The 27,758-nt window shown below is 65.2% G+C and overlaps 2 protein-coding genes across 4 annotated transcripts in view; one reads left to right on the forward strand and one right to left on the reverse strand.

The window, feature by feature from the left end:
- Positions 1–27,758, forward strand: part of SLC22A23 (solute carrier family 22 member 23) — a 75,103-nt gene that overhangs the window by 38,278 nt on the left and 9,067 nt on the right. For all 3 annotated transcript variants that reach the window (XM_056108477.1, XM_056108478.1, XM_056108479.1), the window contains exons 4-6: positions 25,099–25,267; positions 26,269–26,396; positions 27,609–27,711. In XM_056108477.1, coding sequence (XP_055964452.1) covers positions 25,099–25,267; positions 26,269–26,396; positions 27,609–27,711 — 400 coding nt within the window. The remainder of the gene's footprint in view (positions 1–25,098; positions 25,268–26,268; positions 26,397–27,608; positions 27,712–27,758) is intronic.
- LOC130017734 (ribosyldihydronicotinamide dehydrogenase [quinone]-like) overlaps positions 24,629–27,758 on the reverse strand; it is a 136,987-nt gene continuing 133,857 nt past the window's right edge. The window contains exon 8 of the mRNA XM_056108486.1: positions 24,629–24,639. The gene's annotated coding sequence lies outside the window, so the exon portion shown is untranslated. The remainder of the gene's footprint in view (positions 24,640–27,758) is intronic.

Genomic DNA, 27,758 nt, shown 5'->3' on the forward strand with positions numbered 1-27,758 from the left:
CTGCTCTGTGTCCCTCTGGTCCCCGCCCCCCCGGTGGCCTGGAGGCCCGTGGCCATCTGAACAGCGAATATGAGCCCTCCGAGGTCTGCAAGGGGCAGGCTTTCCCCCTGGGCTTCCTCCCACACAGCCTCTCAGCAGCCTCCCGAGCTCAGAGCTTCAGGCTCTGGTCAGCCGCCGTGGGCGGTGCTGAGGGGGACCCCACGAGGGGTGCCGGACCCACCTTCACCCCGGCCCTGCCCAGGACTGATCAGCCTTGAACTCACTCGGCGCCAGTGGCTGGTCACCACCACTGAGCATGTAAGAGCCGTGTGTGCGTTGCATGTATGTGTGCGTGTGTGTGCGTGTGTGCATGTATGTGTGTGCGTGTCTGTGTGTATGCATGTATGTGTGCATGTGCGACCGTGTGTGTGCATGTATATATGTGTGTGCATGTATGTACCTGTGTGCATGTGTGTGCGTGTGCATATGCGTGTGTGTGTGTGTGTGTGTGTGTGGTGTGGGGAGGACAGGGCCACACCGGAAGTGTTCAGGGTCACTCCCAGCTCTGTGCTTGGGTCACTCCCGGCTCTGTGCTCAGGGCTCACCTCAGGGAGGGGAGGGGCATCAGGGGCGTGCCACCTGAGCTGGAGAGGGGACGGGCCACGTGCCAGGCGCCTTAGCCCCTGCGCTGTCTCTGAGCCCGTCTGGGTTCTGCGGAGGTGCTGTGCTCTCCTGGCCCGCCACTGCTTTGCAGATCTGCCCCCCTGGCCGCGGCCCTTAGGAAGGGTTGGGATGGTGACTCTTCTCCAGGAGAAGTCACAGCCTAAAGCCACCTGGTGGCCCTCGGTGATCAGATTACTTGGCCGCTGGGGTGGGGCACGTTGAAGTTTCCCTGTCCCGAGCAGGGCTGGAGCCTTCCCCGCCTTCCTCCTCTTCATCGCCCGCCAAGCCGCCTGGCCTTAGTGCTGGCCGTCTGAGAGCACTGACAGACGGGTGCCCACAGCGGAGGCTCGCAGGCCCGTGGCTGGGGCGTCTTTATCTCCCAGGAGGAGCTTCTGCCTGCAGACCCACCCAGGAGGGACCCCACGGTGGGTCGCAAGCCGTCTCGGGGCGCCGGGCGTTGAGTTACGTGCAGGGGAGTGTTGGTCTGCACAGAGGGTCTCTGCAGGGTGAGGAGACGGGGCGGGGGGGGGGGGTGAGGAGATGCTGCATCACCTGCCAGGCCCCCCCCCCCCCGCCACACCCGCCTCCCAGGGGACCCTTTGCCCAGCGGAGGCGGGAGGGGCTCAGGAGAGCACAGCGCAGTCACGTTGCCACGGAAGAAACCGCCTTTGATTGAGTCTTGTTTGTCTGTTTCGGGGCCACACCCAGGGCAGACTCCTGGCTCTGTGCTCAGGGATCACTCCTGGCGGGCCTTGGGGACCCACAGACAGTGCTGGGGGTTGAACTCGGGTCAGCCACGGGCGAGGTGAGCGTCCTCTGCCCCTCCCCCTCCCCCACTCTGGTCCTTTCTTTTCTTTTCCTTAAGGAAAGGGGTGCTGGGCTCAGGGCTCCCGCCAGTCCCCCCAGAAGCCCTCGACGCCTCGGGCCTCTTGTCTTGTTGCCTTCCCCAGGGATCACCCTGCCCCCCGCTGGCACTGGCCCCGGGTTCTAGTCCCCCCCGTGGCCAGGCAGCTCTGGCAGCGGGGTCCGTATGTCCCTCCTGAGCCTCCTGCCTGGCGCCGCCTTACTGCTGGGCCTCTGGGCAGAACCTTCCTCTGCGACGCCCCCCTCCCGGTTATGCCCTCGCGGTGGGCCCCTCCGGTGGGCTCCCCTTCCAGCCCCCACGTCCTGTCGCCCAGCGAGGGATCCTCCCGCCCTTCCCACGCCCATCATCTTCACAGTATCCGCATCTGTGGCCAGGCCTGAGATCCCCTCCCCTGAGGCCGGGCAAGGCAGAGCCCCCCAGCCCATCTGCCTTCAGCACCACGCGTGGCCCACAAGCCTCGGACCCTTCCAGTCTGGGCACCCCGTGGGCTGGCACAGACGTGGCCGTGGGGCTCTGGGCGTGCCGGAAGTCAGCCGGGGGTACCCCCTGTCCCCGAGTCCAGCCGGCACGCAGGCTCCTGCCTCTGCGGCCCTGCCCACGGCTTGTTTGTCCCCCTGGTTGTGCATGGGCGGGAGCTGGGCAGAGAGTAAATAAGCCCCAGGAACGCCCCGTCCCGAGGAGCCGCGTGTCGATTCGAGCCGGCCCGTGAGTGTCCTGGCCCTGACGCCAGGAACTGCTTGTCTCGGGGCCCGGCGACTAGTAGGGAACACGCGTGTAAATAAATGTCACCGGCGGGCACAGCCTGTGAGGGACGCGCTGGAACGTTCCCCGCCCAGGCCTGGGGTCCCATCGGTTCCGCTCAGAGGGGGCTGCAGGGTGTGTGTGCGGGGGGACAGTGTCTGGCTCTGGCGTGGCCCCTTCCTGTGCGTCTTGGCGTCTCCCAAGCCGGTCACAGGCCCAGGACTGGGAGAACAGCAGGACTGAGGGTCTCTTGTGCTCGGGCCTGCCTCTCCATCTGTCATCCCCCCAACCCAGGAGCCCCCCGGGTCCTTATTCTCAGCCCCTGCTGTGGCCCGGGTGCAGTGCTCGGGTCCCCCTGAGCCCCTCCTGCGGGACGGGGCAGCCGCAGCCCCCGAGCGTCTTCCTCCCACCCCTTCTCTGTGGGGGCAGCCCCCCCTTGCCCAGGGTCACAGATGGAGCAGAGGGTGGGGAATTCAGGGAGAGAGGGGTGGGGGACTCCTCCCACAGCAGCTGGCTCGTCTCTCTTGCAGGGAGGCGTGCACGGCGCCCCTGGGGTGTGCCGTGGGGGTCCTTCGCGGCTTGGCAGCGGCCAGAGAAGGGGGTAAGGGGAAAAGCTCGTGGGGTTCCCTGTCAATGGTCCTGCCAGGCCAAGCCTGCCTAGGCGCCCAGAGGCCGGCCCAGGAAGGGTTGGGCTCCTGAGAGGGCCCCGCCACTGTCCAGGGGAAACAGCGCCAACGCTTCTGCGCCCAAGAACATTCTAGAACACGGCTCCGGCCCCTCTGACCTGCAGCTGAGAGTACCCGGGATGACAGTGGCTCCTCGCGCGAGGAAGCATCCCCCCGCCGGGGGCCAAACCCCCTTGTCTTTTTTTTGGGGGGGATGACCACTCCCAGCTGTTCCCAGGGGCTCCTTATGGTGCTTCTCGGGCCACACGGGGCTGGACACCTCCCAGCCCACGTGCCGAGGGGTCTATCAGCCCCATGCTGGGAGGCCCGGGGTGGGGGGGAAGGGGGGTGCTCCCACTCCGCCCCGCCCTGCCCTCTGACCCCCCAGCTGGGCGCGCAGGGTCACTTCTTGGAGTGCCTCTGGGAGTGGGGTCCCCATCAGTGTGTCCTGTGTCCAGACCCTGACCCGCACCTGGACGCACTGGGCCTGTCTGGACGTACGAGAGTGAGAGACCCAGGGCGGGGGCAGGCGGCCGGTGCTGGTGTCCAAGGAGGGTGTCCAACCCGAGTGTCCAACAAGGTGTCCAACACGGGTGTCCAAGGCGGATGTCCAATGCAGGTGTCCGATACGGGTGTCCAACGGAGTGTCCAACACGAGTGTCCAACAAGGGTGTCCAATGCAGGCGTCCAAGGCGGGTGTCCAGTGCGGGAGGCCGGTGCAGGCGGTCAGTGCAGTGTCTAACACAGGTGATGCAAAGTCACTGAGAGTAGCGGGGAGTGGCTGGGGGTCCTCTGGGGTGGGGGGCGGCTCCCCTGGGTGCGGCACAAGGGGTGGGGCTGCCGTCCGTCTGGGAGGGGGGGGCGTGTGTGGGAGGGGAGGGGCTGTCTCCTGGAGATGTGTCAGGAAACCTCTCTGGGACTGGGGCTGTCTCTGCCCTGGCCTCGGGGCAGCAGGGGTTAAGTGAAGGGTCAGTTGGGGCCTGGGTGTCCGGCCCTGGAGTCTGCGCACAATGGGCCTCTGTGTCCCCGGCCGGCACCCCCATCTGCTGCTCGGACCCTCCTGGCGCGATTGTTTGGTGGATCTGTGGGCTCTTTATGGCCCCAGAAGTGTCCTCCAAAGGAACCCGGATAGCACTGGGGGGTCGACGGTGAGAGTCGAGGTGGCTGCCTTGCAGGTGAGGGCTGGGCCTGGCGGCACGGGGAATTCCTTCCCTTGGGCGCCCCACAGAGCCATCTGCAGCAGGCCGTGCCCCTTGCGTGGGGCGAGAGACAGACGGGAGAGTCCCACCTACTCTTCCTGCCCCACTAAACCCGAAACTGGTTTGGTCTCTGCCCATCGGGAGCTGGCCTGAGTGCACGAGGCAGGACAGCCCACTGGGCAGGGCCTGGCTGGGGCTTCTCCCGTCACATGTCACAGCATGGGGGTCTCCATGCCCGTCTCTCTTCCAGGGGCTTCACTGGACACAGGCCTGCGTGGGGCAGCGGGCCACCTGCTGAAAACAGGCTCCACGTGCCTGGGCCCCTTCTCTGCCCTGCCCATGGCCAGGCGTTGTGGGCACTGGCCCCCTGCCTGGGTGTCCCGAGAGTGGGGCTCACTGTGGGTGCTGTCGACCGGCCAGTGAACAGCCATCGGGGAGGTGGAAGCGGCTCGTCTCCGCCCAGCACGAGCAGGAGACAGCCACAGTGGGCTCAGCGACACCTGGAGGGGAGGGAGAGGGCAGAGAGAGGCCATTCAGAGCGACTGGTATTAAAAGATGGGTCAGCGCTGGACAGGGCAGACCGGTGGATTCTCAGCCTGTCCACTGTCTCTCGGGATGTCTTCGTTGCTTTCCCTGTTTGGTTTGATTTTTTCGGTCTTTTACCCTAACCCCAAAGAGCACGATAGCTTTCTGTGTTTCATTGTTTTGCTTTTCTTCTCCTTTCCTTTCTTTTTCTTTCTTCATTCCTTCCTCCCTTCCTTTCTTCCTCTTTCCTTCCTTTCTTTTCCTTTCTTTCTTCCTTCGTTCCTTCTTTCTCTTTCTTCCTCTCCTTCCTTCCTTTTGTTCTTTCTATCTTTCTTTATCTCTCTCTCTTTTGGGGGGCATGCATTCCCAGCTGTGCTCAGGGCTTGCCCCTGACTCTGTGCTCAGGGATCTTCCTGGCAGTGCTTTGGAACCAATGCTAGGACCTGGGTCAGCCCCGTGCAAGGCCCGGCACCTCTGTGCTACCCCTCCGGCCCGTCTCGCCCCACCCCACCCCCACGTCCATTGAAGTCTCGCTTCTAATAATTATCAGGATGGTGTTTTTTTTTCCCAAACACAGTGGGGGGAGGGCACAGTGCAGTGATTCAGGGCTTGTCCTCTGCCCCGTGCTCCAGAGGCGACCCAGGGGACAGTTGTGCTGTGGAGACCCCACGCCCAGCACCTTCTCCTGCCCCTCCGCTCCCTCGGCCCCTCTGCTCTGAGATTAAGGCCGTTCCGTCCCCAGAAGTCTGCTCTGAGCTCTCCCGTCGCCCCCACGCCTGCACACGCAGCTTATCCCGTACCCGATGGTCTCTCAGCACTGGCTCTTAAGCCCTCGGCTGCCACCGTGAGCCCAGCCCCGATCTGCCGGACGGTTCCATGGGACAGACGGTCTGGGAGGCCGAGGTGCAGACGCGGCTTGTCCTGGGGGTCTGCCCCCAGTTGCAGGTTCCCTGGGACCTCGGGCCTCCGTCACCACCCGGCCCTCTGCTCCGGCTCACCCTTGGCACCGTGCCTCGTCCTGCCCTGGACACTCCCCAGGTCCTTCATGTGCCTGCTGCTGCCCTTGGCCCTACGCTCCTGGCCTTCACCTGCCCAATTGCAGCCCGTGTTCCCGGGGATCAAGGCCGGCTGCCTCTCCCGGGACGGCCTGTCCCCTGCGCCCTGCAGCCCCTGCCTGCCCCCGGCTCCATCGTCACCCTTCGGGGCCAGCACTGAGCCGCGCCACCGGTGGGCCCAGCATGGGACCCCCAGCCCAATGGAGGCTCCCAACGAAGAGCAGGGGGCGGGGGGTGCAGGCTGTGGTCACGCTGTTCAGGGGAGGCCAGGCAAGCGCCAATGGTCTCAGCCCGGGGGCGGGGCACAGGGAGGAGGGGGGCCCCCCTCACAGATGAGGCACGAGCGTGGGGTTTGAGCGGGCAACGCCCCATGCCCCTGAGCTGAGGGGCGGCCGGTGCCCCACTGTGGGCAAGAATGCCGGGGGGGGAGTCTGTCTCTGGGGGGACACGCGTCAGCCGGGCAGCAGGCAGGGGGTCCGCCGGGCGGAGGGAGAGGCCAGACCCTCAGAGCGCTCGTCTGCCCACCGTGCTCCCGTGGGCCTCAGTGAGCTGCGTTCCCCCAGCTCTGGGTTCCCATGGCGACGGCTCAAGATCCTCTTCGTTGAAAGCCTCGGGCCAGCCCAGGCTCTCTAGGACACTTGTCGGAGCCTGTGCGGCCACGCGCTGCATCCCCGAGTAGATAAAACACGGCAGTTCCCAGGAATGGGGCCGCATCCCGGGAGCCCCCGAGGGCCGAGTCGGAGACGTTGGCGGGAAACGGAGCCCCGGGTTGGTTTTCACCCTGGAAGACACCGTGGGTGCGGGGCTCGGCCCTCCAGACCCCCGGGCACGCGTCCGGCCTCAAAGCACTGTTGACTTCAAGGGATCGATCGGGTCATTGAAAGAGGCCATGGGTCACCGGCTCCGGGCCAGCCCGGCCAAGGTCTCAGTGAGTGTCACGCAACATGGACTTCGAGCCGGAGGCCCTGCGCACGTGGCCACCCCAGGGAGCCTCCACGCTGCAGGCGACGGGGACCCTCGGGGGCTTCTGCGGCCACAGCCTGGAAGCCCTGCTGGCCTCCGCCTGGTGCTGTCGACGACACTGCCCTCTCCTCCTGCCCGCCAGGGAGGGCTTCTCCCGCCTGCAGTCACAGCCCAGAGCCGTGCCCACTGCTGTGTTAGCAGACCCCCGGCCCCCACTTGGCCTCTGCAGGGCACAGAATCCCCCGGGATCCACTCGAGAATCTTCCCAACCTGCTCTGAAGCGTTTGGCTTATTAAACAACTTCCTCTTCCGTCCGTTCCCCAAAGAGCCCAATTTTTGCGAGACGCTTTCCAGGCCGGGGGTGGCCGAGGCCTTTCATTCTAGGGGTCGGTGGCAGAACAAGTTCCGGGGCCTGGAGCCGAGTGGCTCCTCCAGAAAGGGGTGCAGCCGGCAGGCGTCAACCTGCTGTCCTGCGAGTCCTTGTCTCCTAAACGCATTTGGCTCCGCCAACAGCCAGCGGCCCTTAGGGAACCTTCTGGAATGTGTGTGAGGGCGACTCTGGCCTCCGGGGAAAAGCAGCCTCGTCACGGCCAGAGCGGGGACAAGCGGGAGCAGAGCGCGGGCATCGCCCAGCCCTGGGTACCCTCAGGCGGCAGCCCGGCGCCCCCACCCTGCCAGAGTTGACCCTGGGCCCCCCAGCTCCTGCGGGGGTGGCCTCTGACAAAGGCGCGACTCCAGGGCGGGGCTCAGTGGCTAAAAGCACTTTAGCTTTTAGTGTGATGTCCTGAGCTTGGCCCCCGGCTCGTTCCTCCCTCCTGCCCATGAGGGGCACTACCCACTGTTTGTCTTCGAGAGTATCTCGCCCACACGGCAAAGCCTGGCAAGCTCCCCGTGACGTATTCGATATGCCAAACACAGTAACAAGTCTCACGATGGAGACGGTACTGGTGCCCGCTCGAGCAAATCGATGAACAACAGGACAGTGCTACAGTGCTACTGGTTTATTTATGTCGCATGACGCCCTCTGTGCCGTCCACGTAGCAGCAAGCGGCAGAGCCCACAGGCCGTGACGGCATCACCGACTCATGCGTCCGCAGACGCTGGCCCTGCTCCCGGGTCCCGGCTGTGCCACTGAGCGTTACCACCTGCACGGCACCTGCCTGTCTCCTCAGATGGGCATTCCCAACGGCTCACGCCCTGCAGAAACCAAGCGTCACCTTGGGCTTCGGGTCCCAACGCCGGCGCTGGCCGCAGACAGTGCGGCTTTGCCGCGAGCCCGTCAGCCTGTGTTTGCAGTGGGACCTGCATGAGGCCGGTCACACACGGGGCTGGGAGCAGGTTCTGGTTCCGCGCCGCCTGGTTCTGGTCCTTGGATGCCTCTGCTGGGTCCTGCCGCTCCCTGCCATCTCCGTCCACCCCCGCCCCCGCCAGGAAATGTCTCCGTGTGCCTTCGGGAGAGATTATTTAAAGCTGAGGGGAGGAATTATCAGCGGAACTAAATTATTCATGAGAATATGAAGAAGGAAAAAAGGAGTTTCTTTTAAAATAAAGAAGGAAAAAAAAAGCACACCTCACGTTTGGTGACAGGTGGGATGAGGTTAAAAATAGAGCCGGTGGCTGGGAAAGACCCCAGAATTTTAATTAGCTCGGAGGCTGGGAGCCAGCCACTCGGAGCGGCCCCTCCGCCCGCCGGCCCGTCCCAGGGGCGTCCGGGACGCGGGTGCAGCGCGTGGCTTTGCGCAGTCGGTTTAAAGTAAAAATAGGCGCCGGCGTTGCCGAGTGCTCGACTGAAACCGGGCGTGGAGCTGGCGGCGCGGCCCCACGCACCTTCCGCTGCCGCCCCCACCCGCGCGCCCCGGCCGCCCCCTTCCTGGGAAGCCTCTGCAGGCAGTGTTGGGGAGCGTCCTTTGGCTCAGTTTCCCTGAAGGCCTCCGGAGCAAGTTGCCTATCTTTGACTTTTTTTTTAGCTTTTAATTGCTCTGACCCACTTTATGTTGAAATGTGGCCAATGTGACAGAAATGAAAGTTCCTTTAAGGCAGCGTTTCTGAGTCTTCGGAATCTTTTCTGGGTCAGAGACCCCTTTGGGAGTTGGATGCGAGCTGGAGGTCTCCCCCAGAAAAAAAAATCGCGTGTCTCATTGGCATGCGCGCGGGGTTTCACAGAGAGAGAGAGAGAGAGTGGCCACCCGGGCCTGTCGCCGCTGGCTGGGCAGCCTGGGGCCGGCGCTGCCCCGTGACGCGGAGGGCACCGTGCCCCAGAGGACGAGGGTCTGAGCAGGAGCGGGTGCCTCGGGCTCCGGTGTTGGCTGAAGCCCCATTTCCAGAACTTGCCTTTGGGCCCGAGAGGCGAGGTGACCGTGCCCTCCCGCACCCCCCCCCCCCCCCCGGCCCTGCTCCTCTTGCCTGCACCTGGTGGAGACAGTGGCAGCGGGAGGGACCCGGGGCCGGGGCCTGCTGCCTGCTTGGAGGCCCAGGTGTGGTCACAGGGCACGGGGTGTGGCGGGGGGGGTCGGGGGATGAATCAGCCCTTGAATCCCCGGAAGCTCCCAGGCCTTTCTCCCCCATCCTGCCTCTATTTCCCCATCTGTGGGGGGCTGGCTCATGCCCCCGGGAACTGCCGGGGAGCGTGAGGACAGCGTTTCCCACCCTCTGGCCCCTGTGGGTCCCCGGGTATCCCTGTAAACGGGGGGGGCCGTGGTGTGAGACTAGCGAGGAAGAAACAGGCGGGACGGGGGGTGCGCCCCTTCGGGGAAGGCCGAGACATTTGGACCATGTCGGTGACGCCCAGAAACGGCCACAGGTGACACTGCTGGCCGGGCTGATGGCTGATCGCTCCCACCCAATCCTCTCCTGGCCTGAGTCTGTGACTTCTGGACTGTGTCCCTGACAGCCATGGCAGGCGTGCCCTCCCTGGGCAGCTGCGACCCCCACAGCCCAGGGCAGGGCCCCTCTGGGGTGCCGGAATGGGGCTGCCTTCCCCGCCTCCCTCCATGCTGTTACCCCACCCCGAGTCATCTGAGTCAGGGACCGCACCAGCCCCTGCCCTCAGGGTGCCGTCCACTCCACATGACGACCACAGCGCTCCGGAAGTTCGCCCCGACCCTGCACCCCCAGAACCCTCGGACCCTCCGAGCAGTGGCGGGAGCAGCCGACAGGAGGTGGGCCAGACCCAGGCAGTCTGATGGCGGTGACTTGTCGGGCCAGGTGGGTGCCACCCCTGGAGCTTTGCTTGGTTGGGAGGGACCCGCCGGCCTGAGAGAGGAGAGCACAGCTACCATCCAAACCCACCTCATGGCGGGTCCCAGGGTTCCTGGGGGTGGGGAGCCGAGCTGAAGGTGTCACCAGGGCTGGCCACCCAGGCTGGCGCTGGGCCTGGATCAGGGGAAGTGGCTGGAGCCGGCTGCCGATCCAGGGGGCAGGGCCCCACGCTTGTGCCCCTCCCCCCCACGAGGCCCTCGGACGACTTGACACCCCTGTGTCCCTCCCGGGCCTTTCTGAGACACACCTCGGGGTGCTCTAGGGGTGAGGGGCCAAGGGGTTCCTCAGATATGGGGGGCGAGGTTGGGTGCTTTAGCCCCAGGGGTCCCCCAGAGCGCCCAGGAGGAAGAGGTGGGATCCAGAGGGGGGGGTCCTGGGTGCCCCAGTGGTGCTGCCTGTTTGCTGGGGGTCCCGACACCTTCCACTTGCTGTTGTGCTCGAAGCTTTCAGGAAAGGGGGCAGGGGTCTCGGTGGCCCAGGAAAACTCCCGCCTCCCAGCGCCCCGGCACTCCTGGGGGTGGGGGTGGAGGAAGGAAAGGCGCGAGGGGCTTGCTGACCCTCCCAGGCAGACTGATCCCAGCTCCCCTCCCCCGCACCCCTGCCTGTGCCCCTCCACAGAGCAGCCCTGCTTCTCACGCCTCCAGGGCCCCACTCAGCCGCTGCTGCTTCTGTGGAGGCCTCCCTAGGGGCCACGCCCTCCCGAACCAAGGGCGTCAACAGGTGTCTCCCCCGTCAGACTGTCACAGCGGGCGCATGCTGCCTCCCTGCGTGTCTCCCCCGTCAGACTTGCTGCTGCGACGCACTGCTGAGTCCTCACACGGCCCCCCTGTCCGCCCCCTGTACCCGGCTGCTGGGTGCAGGTGGGTCTGGGCCGGCCAAGGGTCCGAGAGGAAACTTGGCCCGAGCTCCAGGCTTTCCCGAGAGCAGGGCGCGGCCGACTGCCCCTCGTGGCCCCTGCCGAGGGGGACGGAGGGTGGGCCAGGCGGCCACTGACAGGCCCCGGAGCCCCTAGGAGGGGCGTGACCGCCCTCTGCCCGAGCTGGCCAGAGAGGACTCGTGGGAGTGATCAGCAGAGGCCAGCCCAGGCCTCGGTGTTTGCACTGGGCGTCTCAAGGCCCCTTTGCCCTTTGCTTAAGGTGAGGGAGTGTTTGTTTGGCAAAAACAATGATAAATGTTCCCGTGGCATTTCAGCGCCACCGCATTGCTGGGACTCTGGAATGCGGCGTGGGCTCCGGCGACACCAGCAGCCCCGTGCCCACGGCTGGGCATGCAAGGCGGCGTGTGGCGGCCGGGCTGGGGGCCGGGCCCGGGGCTGGTATCTCGGGGCGCCCCTGGGGGTCCCCGTCACCCCCGTGCCCATGAGCTCGCCTGGGCAGGTGCCGCTTCCCGTTTAGAAGCGGGGCTGGTGCTTGAGCCCCTTGTTGGTGGCCGGTGCTGAGGGCCGGTGAGGTAACGGGCCTGAGAGTGCTCGGGAGGGACCTGGCACCTCACAGGGCTGTGGGTGGCTGCCAGGGCCCAGATTGCGAAAGCCCAAGGGCCACCACGCCAGAGGGTCCGCGTGGCCGGGAGACGGATCCGCCAGCGTCCCTGGACCAGCTGGACCAGCGGGTTCTGGAGCAGGGCTGCGGCCCAGGCAGAACCCGAGCTGGAGGTGGGGGGGCGGAGTGAGGGCCAGGCCTCAGCTCCCCTCCCCAGCAGGGCTGTCCCACATGCCCTTCGTTGTGCAGACCTTCGGCCCGGGCCCGTTCCTGCGTTCCCACCCGGGCCTGCCCGCGGTCTCCCTTCCCACCACTTCCCGCACAGTGTCCGGCTCTGGGGGTCCAGCTCTGAACTGCCCCACCCACACCAGCAGGCCAGGGAGGGCGCCGGCTTCCCGTGTGGCCTCCTGAGTCCACCCAGGGGGACCCCTGAATGCAGAGCCCAGAGCGGGCCCCGCCGGGGGTGACCCAGGAACCTAAGGGAGTTCCCTCTCCATCCTGGGAGGACCCGTTTCTAGGGTGGGGCCCGCAGAGAGGACACGGGAGGGGTGTGAGGGCCCCTCTGCTCCCCGACTCCCCCTTCCCACACGGGTGCACAGATGGGGGGTTGGGGCGTGGCTGGGTCAGGTGGGGTCGTGAGGAAACCCGACCTGAGCAGGAGTGCGGGTGGGCCTGTGCCATCGTGTGTGCCGGGGGGGCCGTGGGCCTTTTTGTGGAATCCCCAGCAGGAGGCCAGCCCAGGCCGTCCCCGTGGGCAGCGCTGAGGCCTGGTGTTGTGAGGGTGCAGACACTGAAGGGGTCTTGCCTCCCCCCGGCGCAAGGGAGGGAGAGGCACCAGCAGGCGGAGGTCATCCATGTGGTTCTGGCCTGGACATGGGCCCTGGGGCCAGAGAGACGCTGCCCAGAGCCCGTTTACCGGGAAGCAGGAGGAGAGAGCAGAGCCGTGGCCTGAAGGTGACCTGGGGCGGGCTGTGGGCTGGGGTCCCCGGAGCCCCTCACAGCAAAGGAGGGGTCTCTGTGGGGTGCTGTGTTGGCCCTGGGGTCACACGGTAGGCCTGGCCGTCTGGGGGGTGGTGGTTAGTGGCCCTCAACCCCTGGGCAGACGAGGTCCACCAATGGCCAGTGTGCGAGTGCTTAGCTGGGTGTGCTGTCCTGAAACTGCTGCCAACCTCACGGCCCTGGGAGGCCACAGAGCCCTTGTCCCCAAATCTCCGGGCCCCGATGCCCTCTAGCCAAGACCTGGACGGGAGGACTGGCATTGGGGGCATTGGGGTGGGACTTCATGGTGGGGACACTCGCAGCTGGGCGGGAAACACGAAGCGATGGGTCTGAACAGGGACGGTCCCCAGGTGGCGCCTTGGCCACCGTCCACCTCTGGCCTCCGTGGCATGTGCGCTGGGCCCGCGGCCGCACACGGATGGGGCCACTGCGGCCCTGGTGGCGGCCTTGCCTGTCGGGGCCCGGCTGCACTGGGCGAGAGGCGGAACCCAGAGCTGGCACGGGCCAGCTCTCTGGCCAGCCCCGCTGTGTCCAGGCTCCTCCCGGGCTTGTGCTCAGGGGTCACTCCTGGTGCTGCCTGGGGGGGGGGGCGGGCGCACATGGGGGCCAGAGGCCTTTCCCGCTGCCCGCTGTCGGCATGACCCACTCTTGGCTCCTTCCCTCAGCAGAAGGGGCAGGGGCACCCACGTGTGGTTCCTGACCCTCGGTCAGGCCTCACCTCAGTGCCTGCATTGCTGGCACGGCAGACGTCCTTCATGGGTGCCGGGAAGCCATGCTCCCCTCTGGACTCCGAGAACCCGAAGCCTGGCCGCGCTGGCAGAGGGCTCAAGTCATGGTGGGCGAGTGGGGGCTCACGAGGGCAGAGCCTGCGAAGGGGCTCACACCCGCCCTGTGCATGTCCAGCTGCCCTCCCAGGGCGCCCAGACTTGGGCAGCCCTGGCCAGCAGGACGGAAGCCACGGGACACTTGGGCCCCTCTGACCTCAGCAGGGGCCATTGTGCCCAGCAAGCCTGGGCGAGCGTCCACCCTGGCAGCGGGCAGTCGGATGGCCCTGGCCATGCTCTCCTCAAGCGTGCCCTGCGGGAGCACTGGCAGAGGACGTCAGGGCCAGCCCGTCTGAAGGAAGTGATCCCTCTGCCGCGGCCTCTTGGGCCTCAGGAGCAGAAACAGGCTGGTGGGCGGGGGCTGGATGTGCTCCCAGGATACAGGAGGCCCCCAGACTGTGGGTGGGTGTGAACGGGCCTCAGGGGTGGCTCCCGGCATTCTCGGGCATGACCCCAGGGTTTGGAGCGGGGGAAGGGAAGCCCTTCTCAACCACCACCTGCCGCCACCCGCCCCCACGCCCTTGGGCTTGGCTCACTGCCAGTGTTGGCCGATTCCTCCTCCCCGAAAAGCCTAAATCCTCGGCCTTTTCCACCGTACTCCGGTTACCCCCCGACAAAGGCCCTGGCCTGGAACACTCACAGGGAGGGTTTCTTGACTCCCCCTGGGGTCCTCCCCAGAGCCCGGGGCTTTCTCTGCCCCCACCCACTGCCCGGCGTCCCGCCCTGTAACCCTTAGAAAGGGATTGGGCCTTCGGAGCCTTTGTCTGCCCAGAGCGACCCTCCCCTGGACCCTGCGGCTCGCATGTTAAGTGAGATTTGTGGCAGACCAGCCGGGCGGTGCTTCTCGCGGGGCGGCGAGCGTGGTTGGCCGTGGTACTACACGCAAGAGGCTGGTTTTGAAGAAGGAAAAAAAAATCTCTCTCTCTCCCACCACAAATTAAAAGCCTCGCTCAGAGCAGAGCATTAAAAATTAAAATGCCCGTGGACGGTTCTAGCTCAGCGCCCCTGGAATGCGAGAGCGCGCGGGCCCCGCCCCTCGCCGCTCCCCCCAGAAAGCCCGAGTGTCACCGCCCTGGTGGGGAATCACTCAGCCACCCTGCAGGAATCAGCGCTCATAAAATGAAAAAAAACAATTGTTTTTTTTCCTATTGGCATTCTTCTAGCGGCCTGATGGCGCTGCTACACGTGGGAGAGACCTGCCATCCCCACGCCCTCGTGCCAGGCTGCCGGCCAGGCCTGTCCCTCAGGGACCAGCACTGACCGCTCGGGGTGCGGCCGTGTCTCAGCTCCCATTCCCGGCAGCCCAGCCCAGACTCCCGCAGACCCCCAGAGGGGCTGCCTCGGGGCGAGCGAGGAGAGACGCAGACTGTCCCTGCCCTCTGGCCCCTAGTGGATGGCACCGTCTGGAATACAGCTTGTGACCGCTGGGGGGGATGTGAAGTCCAGTTGGGGACTCTTCTCTGAGATGCTCGGGAAGGAGCCCCCGGGGAGACCCGGGGAGCTCTTGTCCCTGGGTCTGGGCCGGGTCAGTGCAAACAAGGCCTGGGAGGTTCGATCACAGCCCTTCCGCCCCGCAGCTGCCAGCTGCCCTCCCCCCTGCCGAAGCCCCCTGCCCCCCGCCGGCCACAGGGGTCTGCAGGTTTTGTGACGCTCACAGTCTTCGCCCTGCAATGCAGGCTGGGGTGGGCAGGTGACGTCCGCATGGCAAGAGGCCTTGTGCCGTCCTCACAGTCTGCCGACAGCCTGACGCCCAATGGGACAGGGTGGAGGGTTGGGCCCCAGGGGAGCACCCACGGCAGAGCCATACTCTCCAGAAGGTTCCAGGAGCCCCAGGGATGGCTGCCCTGCGGGAGGATCAGGATCAGGGGGGTGACTGGGCTTCTGGCGGGGACAGGGCGGTGGTGGGAGGAAGGGATGGACTCTGGGGCCCCCTGGCTGGGGACTGGCTGCCCGCGAGGCCTGGGGTCTCTGGCCAAGGTCTCAGCCGGGAAGGCAGGATGGCAGCGCAGGCTCGAAGGAGGCACCGAGGTGTCCAGGGCCACGGGGCAGCAGAGCCCAGGGCAAGGCAGGGGACGGCGGGCAGAGAGGGGACAGGTGGCTGCCATGAAGCTCTGGGCCCTGGAAGGCTTCCGAGTAACACCGTGATGGGCAGACTCGAACTCTGGCGTCGGCGTCTCCCCCTTGGGACCCCATGACCCGGTGCACGGCGTAGGGTGTGTTTGGGGTGTCTCTGTTTGTGCCCTGGGAGGAGACAGGTTTCCGGGGAACATCTTCCAAGGAAGCGGTGGGCCGAGACGAAGCCCGTCCGTCCAGCGGGGTCACCTCCCATGACCGTTCCCTGACCGCCCACCCCGGCCACAGCCGCATCTGCTCTGGCTGTAAGGGCGCGTGGACAGGAAACCGGTCCGGACACGGCAGCGTGACGGTGAGGGCGTGTCATGTTTGTGTGGACACGCTCGAGGCCCACCCAGCTCGGCCACACCCGGTTCCGCTTCTCAAGGAGAACCTTGTGGCAAGTCCTGCCCTCGGGCCTGCGTCCTCCCGGCCTGCAGCGGACCCCAGAACTGCTGCCCGGGCATCAGGCCAGGCTGGCCATGCCCAAGCCCAGCCCCCGCCCCCACCTGCCTCGCCCGCACTGCCCACTCGCACACTCGGGCTGGCACCTGGCGTCTGTGTCCTACCCACCGGCCTGAAAAGCGGGGGGCCGGGGGGCGCGCGAGAAGGTTTGCCCGGGCTGAGTGTCGCACACGCATTTCAGTTTTCTGACCCTCTTGGTTGCTTCCAAATCCACGCTTGCTTACGTAAAATACGAACCCTACTGGATTTCCAAAGAGATCCGTGGGAATTCCCAATAAAACCTGCATCGGCAGCCAGGGATTTGAGACTTCTTCCCCGCTCCGATGGGGGGTATTTCACAAGTCAGAGGGCGCGAGACTGGGGGCGCACGTTCCCGTCCTTCCTCCTCGCGGATGTTGGCAGAGTGTCTTTTCCTTGTTACGACACTTCCCTTCAGATCCTTGACCAGGGCTTTGGACAGAGCCGGCCCACGCCTCCCCCGGCCCTCGCCGTGCGTGGCCAGCAGCCAGACTCAGAGGCAGAGGGGCCTCACCGGGGCCGGACCCCCTCTGGGAGACACTGGGCTCCGGAGGGGCACCCGGCCCCGCCCTCCCCGGGAGTGTCTCGACTGCCCCTCCGGGCCTGTTGGCCCAGGCCAGCCTTTCCCTTCCCGCCTTCTGCCCCAGTCCCCTGAGGTCAGCGGTCAACACTCGGGCAGGGAAGCAGATAGACAGCTCGGGACGGTTTTCATTGCTTGGCAAACACTTGGGCGAGCCCTCCCGGATAAGCGCCTCCGAAGGGCTGGTCTCGCTAATAGTCTCGGTAATAAACGGGGCTCCTTGTATTGGAGAGCGCGGACTCAAGGAAGTTCCTGTGTTTAAATGGTGGGGTGGGTGGGGTGGCCGGGAGGGCCGGGCTGTTTGCTTTGTTCTTAAAGGTTAACGCGTGTTGAAAATCAGGAGATGTGGAGTTGGACCGACCGTGGCGCTAAGACGCCTGCCTTAGAGCTCGCGGACCCCGGCTGAGCCCGGCACCACCGGGGCTTCACCGCCAGGGGTCAGCTCCTGCGCTCCGACCCTGGGCACCGCTCCTGCGGCCAATAATTATTATTATTATTAATATTATTCTAGTTGTTGTAATTGCAACAGCAGCACAGACAGCCTGAGTTCAGGTCCCGAGACGCAAGGGCCCAGCTCCTGTTGGGACATGCCATAAAGTGGATTAATTCTGTGCCCGGGGCCAGAATGTGGTGAGCGGCCACGTGGGCTGGGGCGGCTGACAAAGGCCACCAGACGGGACACAGGCGGGGGGAGGCCTGCCCTGCCCTCCCTTTGCTTCCCGAAAGCAGGTTCTGACCCCCAGGTTGAGTCGGGAACGGGGGGGCCCCTCAGGGGCCGGGGGGCAGGTCAGAGGCCAACAGACTGAAGCGCAGGTCCTTCCCCCAGCACTGCCCCCCACCCCCCAAGCACACCCAGGAGGCCACCGGGTGCAGACCCCCAGATGGGGAAGACAGGTCCCCCTTTAGAGAAGATTCCCAGACCAGGGGGCAAGAATGACCCTTGTCCGGAGGCTGGAGCGACAGCACAGCGGGGAGGGCGTTTGCCTTGCACAAGGCCAACCCGGGTTCGAAACCCAGCATCCCATATGGTCCCCTGAGCACTGCCAGGAGTAATTCCTGAGTGCATGATCCAGGATAACCCCTGTGCATCGCCGGGTGTGACCCAAAAAAGAAAAAAAAAAGTAGGGCTGCTACAGTAGCACAGCGGGGAGGGTGTTTGCCTTGCACACGGCTGACCCAGGTTCGATTCCCAGCATCCCATAGGGTCCCCCGAGCACCGCCAGGAGTGATTCCTGAGTGCAGAGCCAGGAGGAACCCCTGTGCATCGCCAGGTGTGACCCAAAAAAAGCGACCCTCATCCATCCCCAGGGACGAGAGATAGGCAGACAACACGGTGCGCGCGCCTTGGGGTCCCGTGTGCCCACGTCTCTGCTGGACGCTTCCTGTCCTCTTGGCCAGCTGAGCCCCAGGTCAGCCCAGGACAGGGGCGGGGGGGGAGGGGAGGACGGGGGGGGGGAATCTGCGTTTCCTGCCTGACCCCCACAAGGCCTCCATGGAAACCCAGCAAGGGCACAGCTGCCCTGGCTCCTGGCCCCCAGGCCCTCACCAACGCCACCCTGAAGGACTTCGCCAACTGGGCGCATGGTCCCAGGGGTCAGGCCAGCGCTCGGAGGAGCTCAGTTCTCTGGGCCCTGAGGCAGGGAGATGGGAACCGGCCGTGAGCGGGATGGTGGCACCTCCTTTGTGGGCCACGCTTCCTTCTGAACCTCAGGTTTAGCGTTGGGGACCTGAGAAGAGTGGGCACTCCCCTCCACACTGCCCGTCTCCCTCTGCTCACCCCGTAGTGACCCTCTGAAAGCCTGTGATTCCCCGCACCTGACCGGGAGCCCCAGAAAATCAGGCCTCGAACCCCAGGACACCTGCGAAGCGTTCACACGGACACGCCCGCACGGAGCCCGTATTACTTACCTGGGAACGAAAGGCTAGTTTGGGAGTTACCGGGCTTGGATTTTCTTCTTCACTGGGCAAATTGTTTCCTCCGTCGTCCACGAATCAAAATCTGTTTAATCACTCGGGCTTTAGGGTTTGTTTGTGAAATGAGAGAAGAGAATGGAGTTTTCGGTTACGCTGCTGTTTTTTTTTTTTTTTTGAGACAGTTAACTTTCCTTTTAAAGCCTTTATGTTAATTTTTTTCTTTCTCATCAAACACAGCACTTGAACTCACCCCCCCCCCCCCCCAGGTGGGAGAGGCCCGGCCGGCCTGACCTGCACTTGGGCCTTATTGCCCAAGCTGCTGCCCTTCCTCTGCACAACCCCCTGTGCCGTACAGGGTCTGGATGAGGTGAACTGGCTCTTGGTTTCTGCCCTTTCCCACCGTTCACTGTGTCAGACAGGCCCATGAATCTGAAGGACCCAGCGAGCACTGTCCTGGTGTTGAGTGGCGGCGTTTGCATTTCAGTGTCCGCAGGTACCTTAGAGATAGCACAGCGGTTAGGGCATTTGCCTTGCACGGGACTGACCCAGGTTCGATCCCCAGCATCCCACAGGGGCCCCCGAGCACCGCCAGGAGTGACCCAAACTCTGACTCCTGAGTGCAGAGCCAGGAGTAACCCCTGTGCATTGCCGGTTGTGACCCAAAAAGCAAATAAAAAAGAAAGGCTGGCCGGGCTAGAAGGATGACACAGTGCTACAGCCCCCAGCCCCCAGCCCCGCCTGGAGGGGTTCCTGAGTGCAGAACCAGGAGGACCCTGAGCATCGCCGGGCGTGGCCCAAAGCCCAAACAGGAGGGAAGGAGAGAGAGACATGCTCGGTGGCTGGACGCTGCTCCCATGAGGTCCCTCAGGGCCTTCCTCAGGGCTCAGGGGGCGCCGCAGACCTGACAGCCTCCCGCGTGCAGAACACGCCTTGGGACGAGCCCTCTACATGGAGACACGCGTTATTCTCACGGGCAGGTCTCAAACCTTCCCCGAGTTGGTGTTAACCCTTCACCCTCCGCCTTCCTGAGGGCCTCAGGCCAGGAGGGGAAGCACCTCCCCCTAAGAGCGCAGCTCCGAAGCCACTTTCCGGCCTCACCGGGGCTGTGTTTGTGTGTGTATCTGTGTGTCTGTGTGTGTATCTGCATGTGTGTCTGTGCGTATATTTGTGTGTGGTGTGTGTATGTGTTTGGTGTGTGTCTGTGTGTGTATCTGTGTGTCTCTGCGTGTGTCTGCATATATATGTCTCTCTGTGTGGTGTGTGTTTGTGTGTGGTGTGTGTGTCTGTGTGTCTATGTGGTATGTGTGTCTGTGTGGTGTGTGAGTGAATGTGTGTGTGGTGTGTCTGTCTGTGTCTGTGTCCTCTTGGGGACCAAGCCCAGGGGCCTGACACACGGGCTGTGCGCTCTGGCACTGAGACCCCCCGTCACACATGCACATGCGTGCGCGCGTGTGCGCGTGCACACACACACACACACACACACACACACACACGGCCGCGTTCAGTGACTGACAGGAAGGGCTGTGCGGCGGGTGTGTGGTCTCGCGCCTGCCTTTCCCCGGACACGAGAGGTGTGAAGGGAGGTGGGTGGGCCCGGCTCTCACGCAGAGCACTGGGGCCAGCTGCCGGGGGCAGCAGAGGGGTCTGTGATACTGTGGCCGGCAGTGTGGGGGGGGAGGGGCGGGTCCCTGTGTGGGTGCCAGGATCACACTCAGGGATGTGCAGATGAAAAGTCATGCCGGGGTGGACTCGGGCGTCCACACGTCCTGGGGCCCCAGTGGAGACCCCCTAAACCCTCCTGGCTGTGTCCTCACAGGTGCCCGCAGCCCCTCGCACCAGCCCCCAGCAAACCACACAGGCCTCAGGGAGCCCGACTCTCTCGGCAGGGGAGCTCGTGGGGTCCCCATCCGCGTCTGTGAGGACACTTTGTGACTGGACATGGTGGGCACCTGCGCTTTGTCCACACAGGCCGCTGGGCACCGTTTCCCCTCAGCGCCTGAACCCTCTAGAAAGAGCCGGAACCCCGTGCGCTGCCATCCTGGCCCCAGATGCCAGTTCCCTGCGGGCGCTGCGACTGCCGTGTGGAATGTCCCCTTTCACAGGAGTCGGGGCTTTCCAGCGGTTCACACCCTGTCACCCAGAGAGAAAGGGCGTTTTGACCCAGCCTCTCGGGGCTGCGTGTCTGAGTTGCTGGCCGGTGGGTGGCTCTCGGACCCGCGACTAACGCGCTGCACACGTGGCCTCTGGCCTTCTCCCGGCTCTCCCGACAGCCCCAGTACTGCCGTCATCATCCCTAAGAGAGACAGGAGCCCGCAGGTCCCGTGCCACCAGCCGCGGGAATGCTGTAAAATGGGCATTTCAGCCCGGGCAGGAGGTGGCACTCGCAGGCACGTGGCGCCGTGTTTAGCCTCTGCTTGTCGGGGGTCACACCCAGGGACATCAGGACTTGCTTGGGGCTCCCCAGACTCATCCCAGGAGAGCGGCTGAGGGAGGCCCAGGCAGTCAGTCCTGGCTGTCTCAGACCTGGGGGGAGGGACGCAGGCCAACCCTTCCCAGAGGGCAGGGGTTCGAGTGGATAGAGGCAGCCAGTGGACACAGGAGCACTGAGGGCCATCACGTTTGCTGGCCGCACCGAGGCGACAGTGCATACAGAGGGGAGCAGGTGGGGAGGACCCCTCGTGGCAAGGCCGGCAGTGCACCGCAGCAGTGGGGGGGGGGGTGATGAGGACGCCCCCAGGGTGCGAGGGAGAGGACCTCTGCCCTCTACTGAGAAAGGGGTGTGCCCGTGCTCAGAGGGCCTGTTCTAGAACTTTCCTCTGCCTCTGCTGGGAAGAAATCGCCCCACTGCCCAGGGACAGACAGGCTTGGGCCCCAGGGAGAAGAAATGCAAGAAATCGTGGACAAGGAGCCCCTGCCCAACTCGAGTGGGCATCAGCCTCAAGAGCACCCAGGGAAGGAGTGAGGGTGACCCGGGGGGCAGATCAACTGTCAGCTGACCTTGGGGGGGGGGCGATGTCTCAGACCCCACCCAGGCCCCGTGTCTCAGACCCCCACCCGGCCCAAGTCTCAGACCCCCACCTGGGCCCGTGTCTCAGACCCCCGCCCAGTCCCGTGTCTCTGAGCCTGCGCCCTCTTGGTGGGGCTTGCGCCTGGGGCCGGGCACAGAGGCTGCCCCAGGGGGGATCGCACCAGTTCGTTGGGTTTTATTGTGTCCCCCAAGAGGCCAGTGACGGTCTCCCCGGGGCAGCGCCCTGCAGTCCGGCCCTCCTTCCCATCCCCGGCCCGGCAGGCGTGCGGCCAATGCCTGACCCTGTGGTGCTGACCGTGGCCTCACGTGTTTCAGCTGCTAATTGAACTTGCTAGGCCTGTCGGGGCTGGGCTGCAGGTGGCCGGCCGCGCCCGCACTGCACATTCCTGCCCGGGCCGCTGTCCCGCCCCTGCCCTGGCCGCCAGCCCACGGGGCCGCAGCCGCCCAGCCGGGGGACCCCGAGCTCCGGGTCCCTGCACAGCCACCAGCCTCGCCCTGGGGTCCTGGAGGGACCATTTTCTTAAGAGATAAAAAGCAGGGACTAGAGAGAGAGCACAGCGGGTAGGGCGTTTGCTTTGCACGCGGCTGACCTGGGTTCGATTCCCAGCATCCCATAGGGTCCCCTGAGCACCGCCAGGAGTAACTCCTGAGTGCAGAGCCAGGAGGAACCCCTGGGCATTGCCAGGTGTGACCCAAAAAGCAAAAAATAAAAAAGAGAAAAAGCAGAAAAGCAGATAAGTCACCCGTGTCATGCTGGAGCCAAACGAAAAGGCTGGAATATGTTGTCCGAGCCAGCCTGGGAGGGCGTGGGGCTGCCCTGGGTGTCCCAGGCAGGAGCAGGAGGAGGAAGAGAGGAGCCGGAAGCAGAAGGACTTGGGAGGCGGACATGACTCCTGTTCCCTCTTCGCTGGACTTGGAGTTTGGGAAAGGTGCCGGTGCGCTGGGAGGCCGGAATGTGAGTGGGGCACGCGGACGCTAAGCCTTCGTCCTGGGACATGGGGACACCAAGGACACTGCCCGGCTGGGCGGGAGGGGGCCCGGGGGTCCCATCCAGCCACGTCCTTGCAGTCCTCATGTGATGAGGCGCCTGGGCCGGCAGGTGTGTCTCTCTCTGAGGACCCCAGGCTGTCCGCTCGCCTTCCCCTGGCCTGCACATGGGGGGCCGGCCTGAAACGCGAGGGTCTCCCCCCTCTGCACGGCATGGGAAGCCCTTCCTCTCCGGGGTCTTCCTCAGGGCAGGGAGCAAGAGGCCGTGCGGTTTCGGATTTTGAGGCGGGGCTGCTGCAGTCAGTGGAGATTGCTGAGGAGAAACACTGGCAAGCATTTAAATCCCTGCTTTGGAGTAACTGTGTTTAGAAGGGAAGCAGTGGCAGAGGGGCCAGCGTGGATAGTACAGCGAGGAAGGCTGCCACGCGGCTGGCCCAGGCTAGCTCCCCGGCACCCCAAATGGTCCCCGGAGCACAGAGCCAGGAGTGAGCTCTGAGCACTGCCGGGTGTGGTCCAAAAATGAAAACAAAGAAAAACTGGTAGAAATCCCTGTATCTGGGAAGGAAGAGGCGGGACTGTGTCCCCAGATGTTGCCTGGCGTGTCCCGTGCGTCCCCTCAGCATCAGCCTGGCTGTGGCTGTGAGCTTGGACAGTCAAGTGAAGTGACCCAGCTCGGGAGGCCGCGCCCGCCCCCTGCGTGGCCACCTTGGCTCCATCCGGACGACTCCCCCCTGCACTGTGGTGTCCAGGCGAAGGCGCTGCCCAGAGCCCCAGGTGTGCCCGGGGCGGTGCCAGGCAGGAGGCGGGGCCGGAACAGCAGCGTCCTCCCAGCCACGCCCACGACGGCTATTTGCGTCCGGGGACCAGCACGCTCTGGCCGGGGGCTGTAAAGGGCATCCACGGTCACATGCCACGTGTCCCGGGCCGGTGTCCTTGGCCAGGGCGGCAGTTGCCGAGTGACGTGTCCACTGCCAGGCCCAGCTGGCTGGGCGGGAGAAGGGGTGCGTGCGTGTGTGGGGGGGGGTCTCAGGAACGCGGTGCTCTAAGGTCCCGTGCTGGGGGCTCCCGTGGCTCCCCGAGGCTCCGGCACAGCTGGCGGGGGGGCTGCGGCAGAGCCCAAGACTCCCCTCTGCCCCCCTTGGGAGCTGCTGCCTTCTGCGGAGTGTTGGGGGGAGCAGGCGGGCCAGTGGGGCCTGGGCACACAGGGCTGTCCCCTCACACAAGGCACCATCCTTTTGCATGGCTGAGCCATGTTCTGTGGCGCGCGTGTGCTTATGTGTGTGTGCACACGTGTATGTGCATGGATGTGTGTGCGTGAGTATATGTGTGTGTGTATGTGTATGCTTGTGCGTGTGTGCATGTGCGTATATGTGCGTGTGTGCATGTGCGTAGATGTGCGTGTGTATGTGTGCATGTGTGTGTGTTTGCATGTGTGCATTTGTGCATGTGTGTATATGTGCACGTGTGTATATGTGCATGTGTGTATGTGTGCACGTGTGTATGTGCGTGTGTGTGCGTGCGTGTGCACACTCTGGCACCCCCACCGAGGGGGACAGTCCCTCTGAGAAGCACATGTCACCTGACTTGGTCACTGCAGTGGAGGTGCCTGGGTGGTTCTGGGTCCGGGGAGGGGCCACAGGGCCGGTCCAGGGCTCGAGCCTCAGGTGGGTGAGCTCTGGGTCCCCTCAGCACCGCGGTACAGCCTCATTCTTGGGCTCTGTGCGGTGGGGGCCCCTCCCCCAAATGTCTTCCTGCCCCGTCCCTGTCCCCGCCCTCATCTGGTCAGGGTATTTTCGTGTCTCGGCTCCTGGCTCTCGGGGTCTCAGGGGGCGGCGTGCAGGCCCAGCATGGCGTGGGGGTGTATGGGGTCCGGCAGAGTGGGGTGGGTGCTCTGGGCAGTGTCTCATGTTCCTGGGTGGCACGACTGTCCTCTCTGGAGCAGAGGCTCCCTGCTGGGCACTCGCCGGGTGGTCAGCGCCCCGGTCCAGTCCCTGTACCCAAGGTCAGGCTACCAGCTCGGTCTGTGTGAGACGCCCGCAAGCCTTGACTCGGGCTGCGTCTCCTGCTTCCTGCCTCTCTGTTCGCCGGGGACCTGCCCCCTCACAGGGCAGGGACGCAATCCGGGGCTGGCCTGTCCACATGACCTGAGCCTCCCTGCAGAGGGTAGTAGCCCAGACGCGGGCTGGACGCTCAGGCACTCGGGTTACGCGAGCGCCCCCTGGTGGCCACAGGCCCTCCATGCATCCCTGCACTCAGGGCCCAGCAGCTGGAGGCGGGTAGCGTCTGTCCCCTGCAGAGGGTCCTCCAGCCCCGGGGGCCACGGGTACCAGCCCTGTGCTGCTTCCTTCTCGCCACAGAGGCCCCAGAATCCTCCCGAGCTCCCGTCACCGTGCCACGATGCTTCCCCGCCCCCGTCCACCCTGCCCACTGCCCACTGTCCACGTTGCCCCCGGGAACCATTGCAGAGCCTCAGGGCAGCACAGCTGGGCGAGTCCAGCCCACCCGCGCCTGAGAGCCGGACTGGGTTCCCACCAGCCTGCGGGAGAGCCGGTGATGTTTCTGTCCCTGGGTCTGTGATGCTGGCCTCCCAATGCAACGGCCCTGCATTTCCCCCAGCCCGGGGCGGCCTCAGCGGCACTGCTTCACGGCCACGGAGCGGGCACTGGCCTGGCAGCCGCATTCCACGGGGGCAGGGGCTGGTGTTGGGGACGGAAGGCGGGGGCAGAGGGACCCTCCCCGCCCGGCCGGGCACTCACCTCCTTCTCCCCCGTGTGTTGCAGGGATCGAGCTGTGCCCGCCGGGAAAACGGTTCATGATCACCATGGTGGCCAGCTTCGTGGCCATGGCGGGCCAGTTCCTCATGCCCGGGCTGGCCGCCCTGTGCCGGGACTGGCAGGTCCTGCAGGCGCTCATCATCTGCCCCTTCCTGTTCATGCTGCTTTACTGGTCGTGAGTACCCGCCCCTGCCTCGGGGCTGGCCGGCACATGGACGGGCGCGGGGTGGACAGGATGCATGGATGGGCGGGGGGTGGACGGGCATGTGGACAGGCTCAGGGGTGGACGGGTCGTGTGGAGAGACGCGGGGGTGGACAGGTGCGGGGTGGACGGGGCACATGGACAGATGCAGGAGTGGACGGGTCGTGTGGAGAGACGCGGGGGTGGACGGGGCCGGGAGGCAACGGGGAATGAGGTGCTCAGCCCCTTGTCCTTCGGGGCAGGGAGGAGTAGGGGCCCTTCGGCCCAGCCAGCCTGACCTGCCGTCGGATTTTGCCTTCCCTGGTCAAGACCCTGGTTGGGACCCTGTCCCACCTGCCCACTCTGGAGCCGGCCATTCCCTCACAGCCCTCCGCACGCAGCCCTGCCCCTGCTGCCTGAGGCTGTCACCCTCGTCTGCCCCGAGGCACCAAGTTCCTCCTCCTTGAGGAACTGCCGAGGATACATTTTTAGTAACACCGCGTGGTCTGGATGAGGGGGAAAAACACCGTGGCGGAGGGATCTGACCTTAAGGGTCTGACCTCCTCCTGGGGGGAGGGGCACCTGCCACGCATGGCCCCAGGGACTCTAGGGACCCCTCAGCAGGGCCAGGGCCTGAGGGCGTGGTGACCCATGACTATCAGGGCCTGCCCAGGGCACGTGAGACCCCCCCAGTGCTGGGTGCAGTCAGCCCTGCAGGGTGTGTGAGATCCAGTGTCCGGCGGCCAGCTGGGGGCTCGGTCAGAGCTGTCCTTCCTGGGCGCTGACCGCCGCAGACCCGCCCCGCCTGTGCACAAGTCCGTGGCTGTTTGAGCCCGTCCACGCTGGCTTGGCAGTCGCTCCCCTCTGCCACGATTTGGACATTCCTTGTCCACACTTCCTAGATGCGGGGGTGTCCGGGCGTCCGGCGCGGGCCTGGGGGTCCCGTGGGTCCCGTGGCCGAGATCAGCAGAGCCCCGCGGCCCTCTGCCCTGCAGGATCTTCCCCGAGTCCCTCCGCTGGCTGATGGCGACCCAGCAGTTCGAGGCGGCCAAGAAGCAGATCCTACACCTCACCCAGCGGAGCTGCCTGAGCCCCGAGAGCGACATCAAAGGCATCATGCCTGGTGAGGCGCGCGCTGCCCGGCCAGGCCCAGCCGGGGCCACCCGGCACTGCTGCAGGAGGGAGGGGCCTCGTCTCCCGAGGGAGGGGAAGCCCATGGTGGGGAGAGCATCCGCCACGCGGCACCACACGCACGGGGACGGGACCGCAAGCACCCAGGAGGCGGTGGGATCCCCGGGTCCCTGCGGGCGTGTGGTTCCGTTGCTTGTTGGGGGGTCGCGCCTGGCTGGGCCCAGGGCTTATCCCTGTCTCTGCGCTCAGGGACCAGCTCCTCTCCTGGCGGGGCTCAGGGGACCAAAGTGGGTCAGCCACGCGCAAGGCCAACACCCTCCCCCGCCCTGTGGCTCCGGCCCAAGCGTGCATCTGTTATAAGCTCTGTGACACACGCGTGTGCACGCATGGGGCCTGTGCCCAGAGCGGGGATGGAGCCACACGGTCTCGCACTGTCCTGAGGGTGCTGCCGAGTCAGCATATCCCAGGGAGCAAGGCCCGGGTCCGAGAGAACACGCACACCTCCCCTCAACTCGGAACTTCCGCCCACAGCTGTTTCCTGCCTGTTCTGGAAGCAGCCGCGGTCCCCGGTGTGGGTGGGCTCTAGCCCTGTGTGGCCTCCCAGAATCCCCAGCGACACTCTGGGGTCAGTGAGGCACTTGAGGCAAAACTGATCTGTGTTCTGGTCCCAGAGACGCTGATCCCTTAACTCAGTGTGCGGTGCGTTTCCGTGCCAATGTGCACGTGCGTGCATTCATGTTGTGTGTGTGCCTGCGTGTGTGTACATGTGTGCCCAGGCACGTATGCCCGTGTCTGCATGTGTGCATGTACACGTGTGTGCCACACATATGCACGGATGTATCTTCCCAGCAGAGGACCTTCCAGGGCAGTTGGAGGCAGTGGCTCTGGGCTGAGGTTGTGCGGATTCAGCACTCGCTGTGCGGCCGACTCAGCCCAGGCACTGCCCGTCTGCGTGTGTCCCGGCCAGGGAGTCGCAGCAGCCCTGTGTGGGGGAGGAAGGGGGCAGGCGTGGCTGGGCCCCCCCGCTGAGGTGTCAGGAAAGCGCAGGGGAGGGTCGTGCTGGGCCCTGCTAGGCGTCGGGAAGGCGCCGCTCTGCTCGGCCTCTGGGAGTGAGTCTCTGTGCGGCGGCGCGCCCCCTCAGTGCCAGCCCTGTGCCCTGGCAGGAGGGCAAGGCGGGGCCCGGGCTCACGGTCGCTCTCCGCAGAGCTGGAGAAGGAGCTCTCCCGACGGCCCAAGAAGGTGTGCATCGTCAAGGTGGTGGGCACGCGAAACCTGTGGAAGAACATCGTGGTCCTGTGTGTGAACTCGTGAGTCCTGGCGCGCCCGAGGGTCCCGACTACAGGGCCAGGGTGGC

The sequence above is a fragment of the Sorex fumeus genome, unplaced genomic scaffold (assembly GCF_029834395.1).
Source record: "Sorex fumeus unplaced genomic scaffold, SorFum_2.1 ptg000218l, whole genome shotgun sequence".
NCBI classification, from domain to species: Eukaryota; Metazoa; Chordata; class Mammalia; order Eulipotyphla; family Soricidae; genus Sorex; species Sorex fumeus.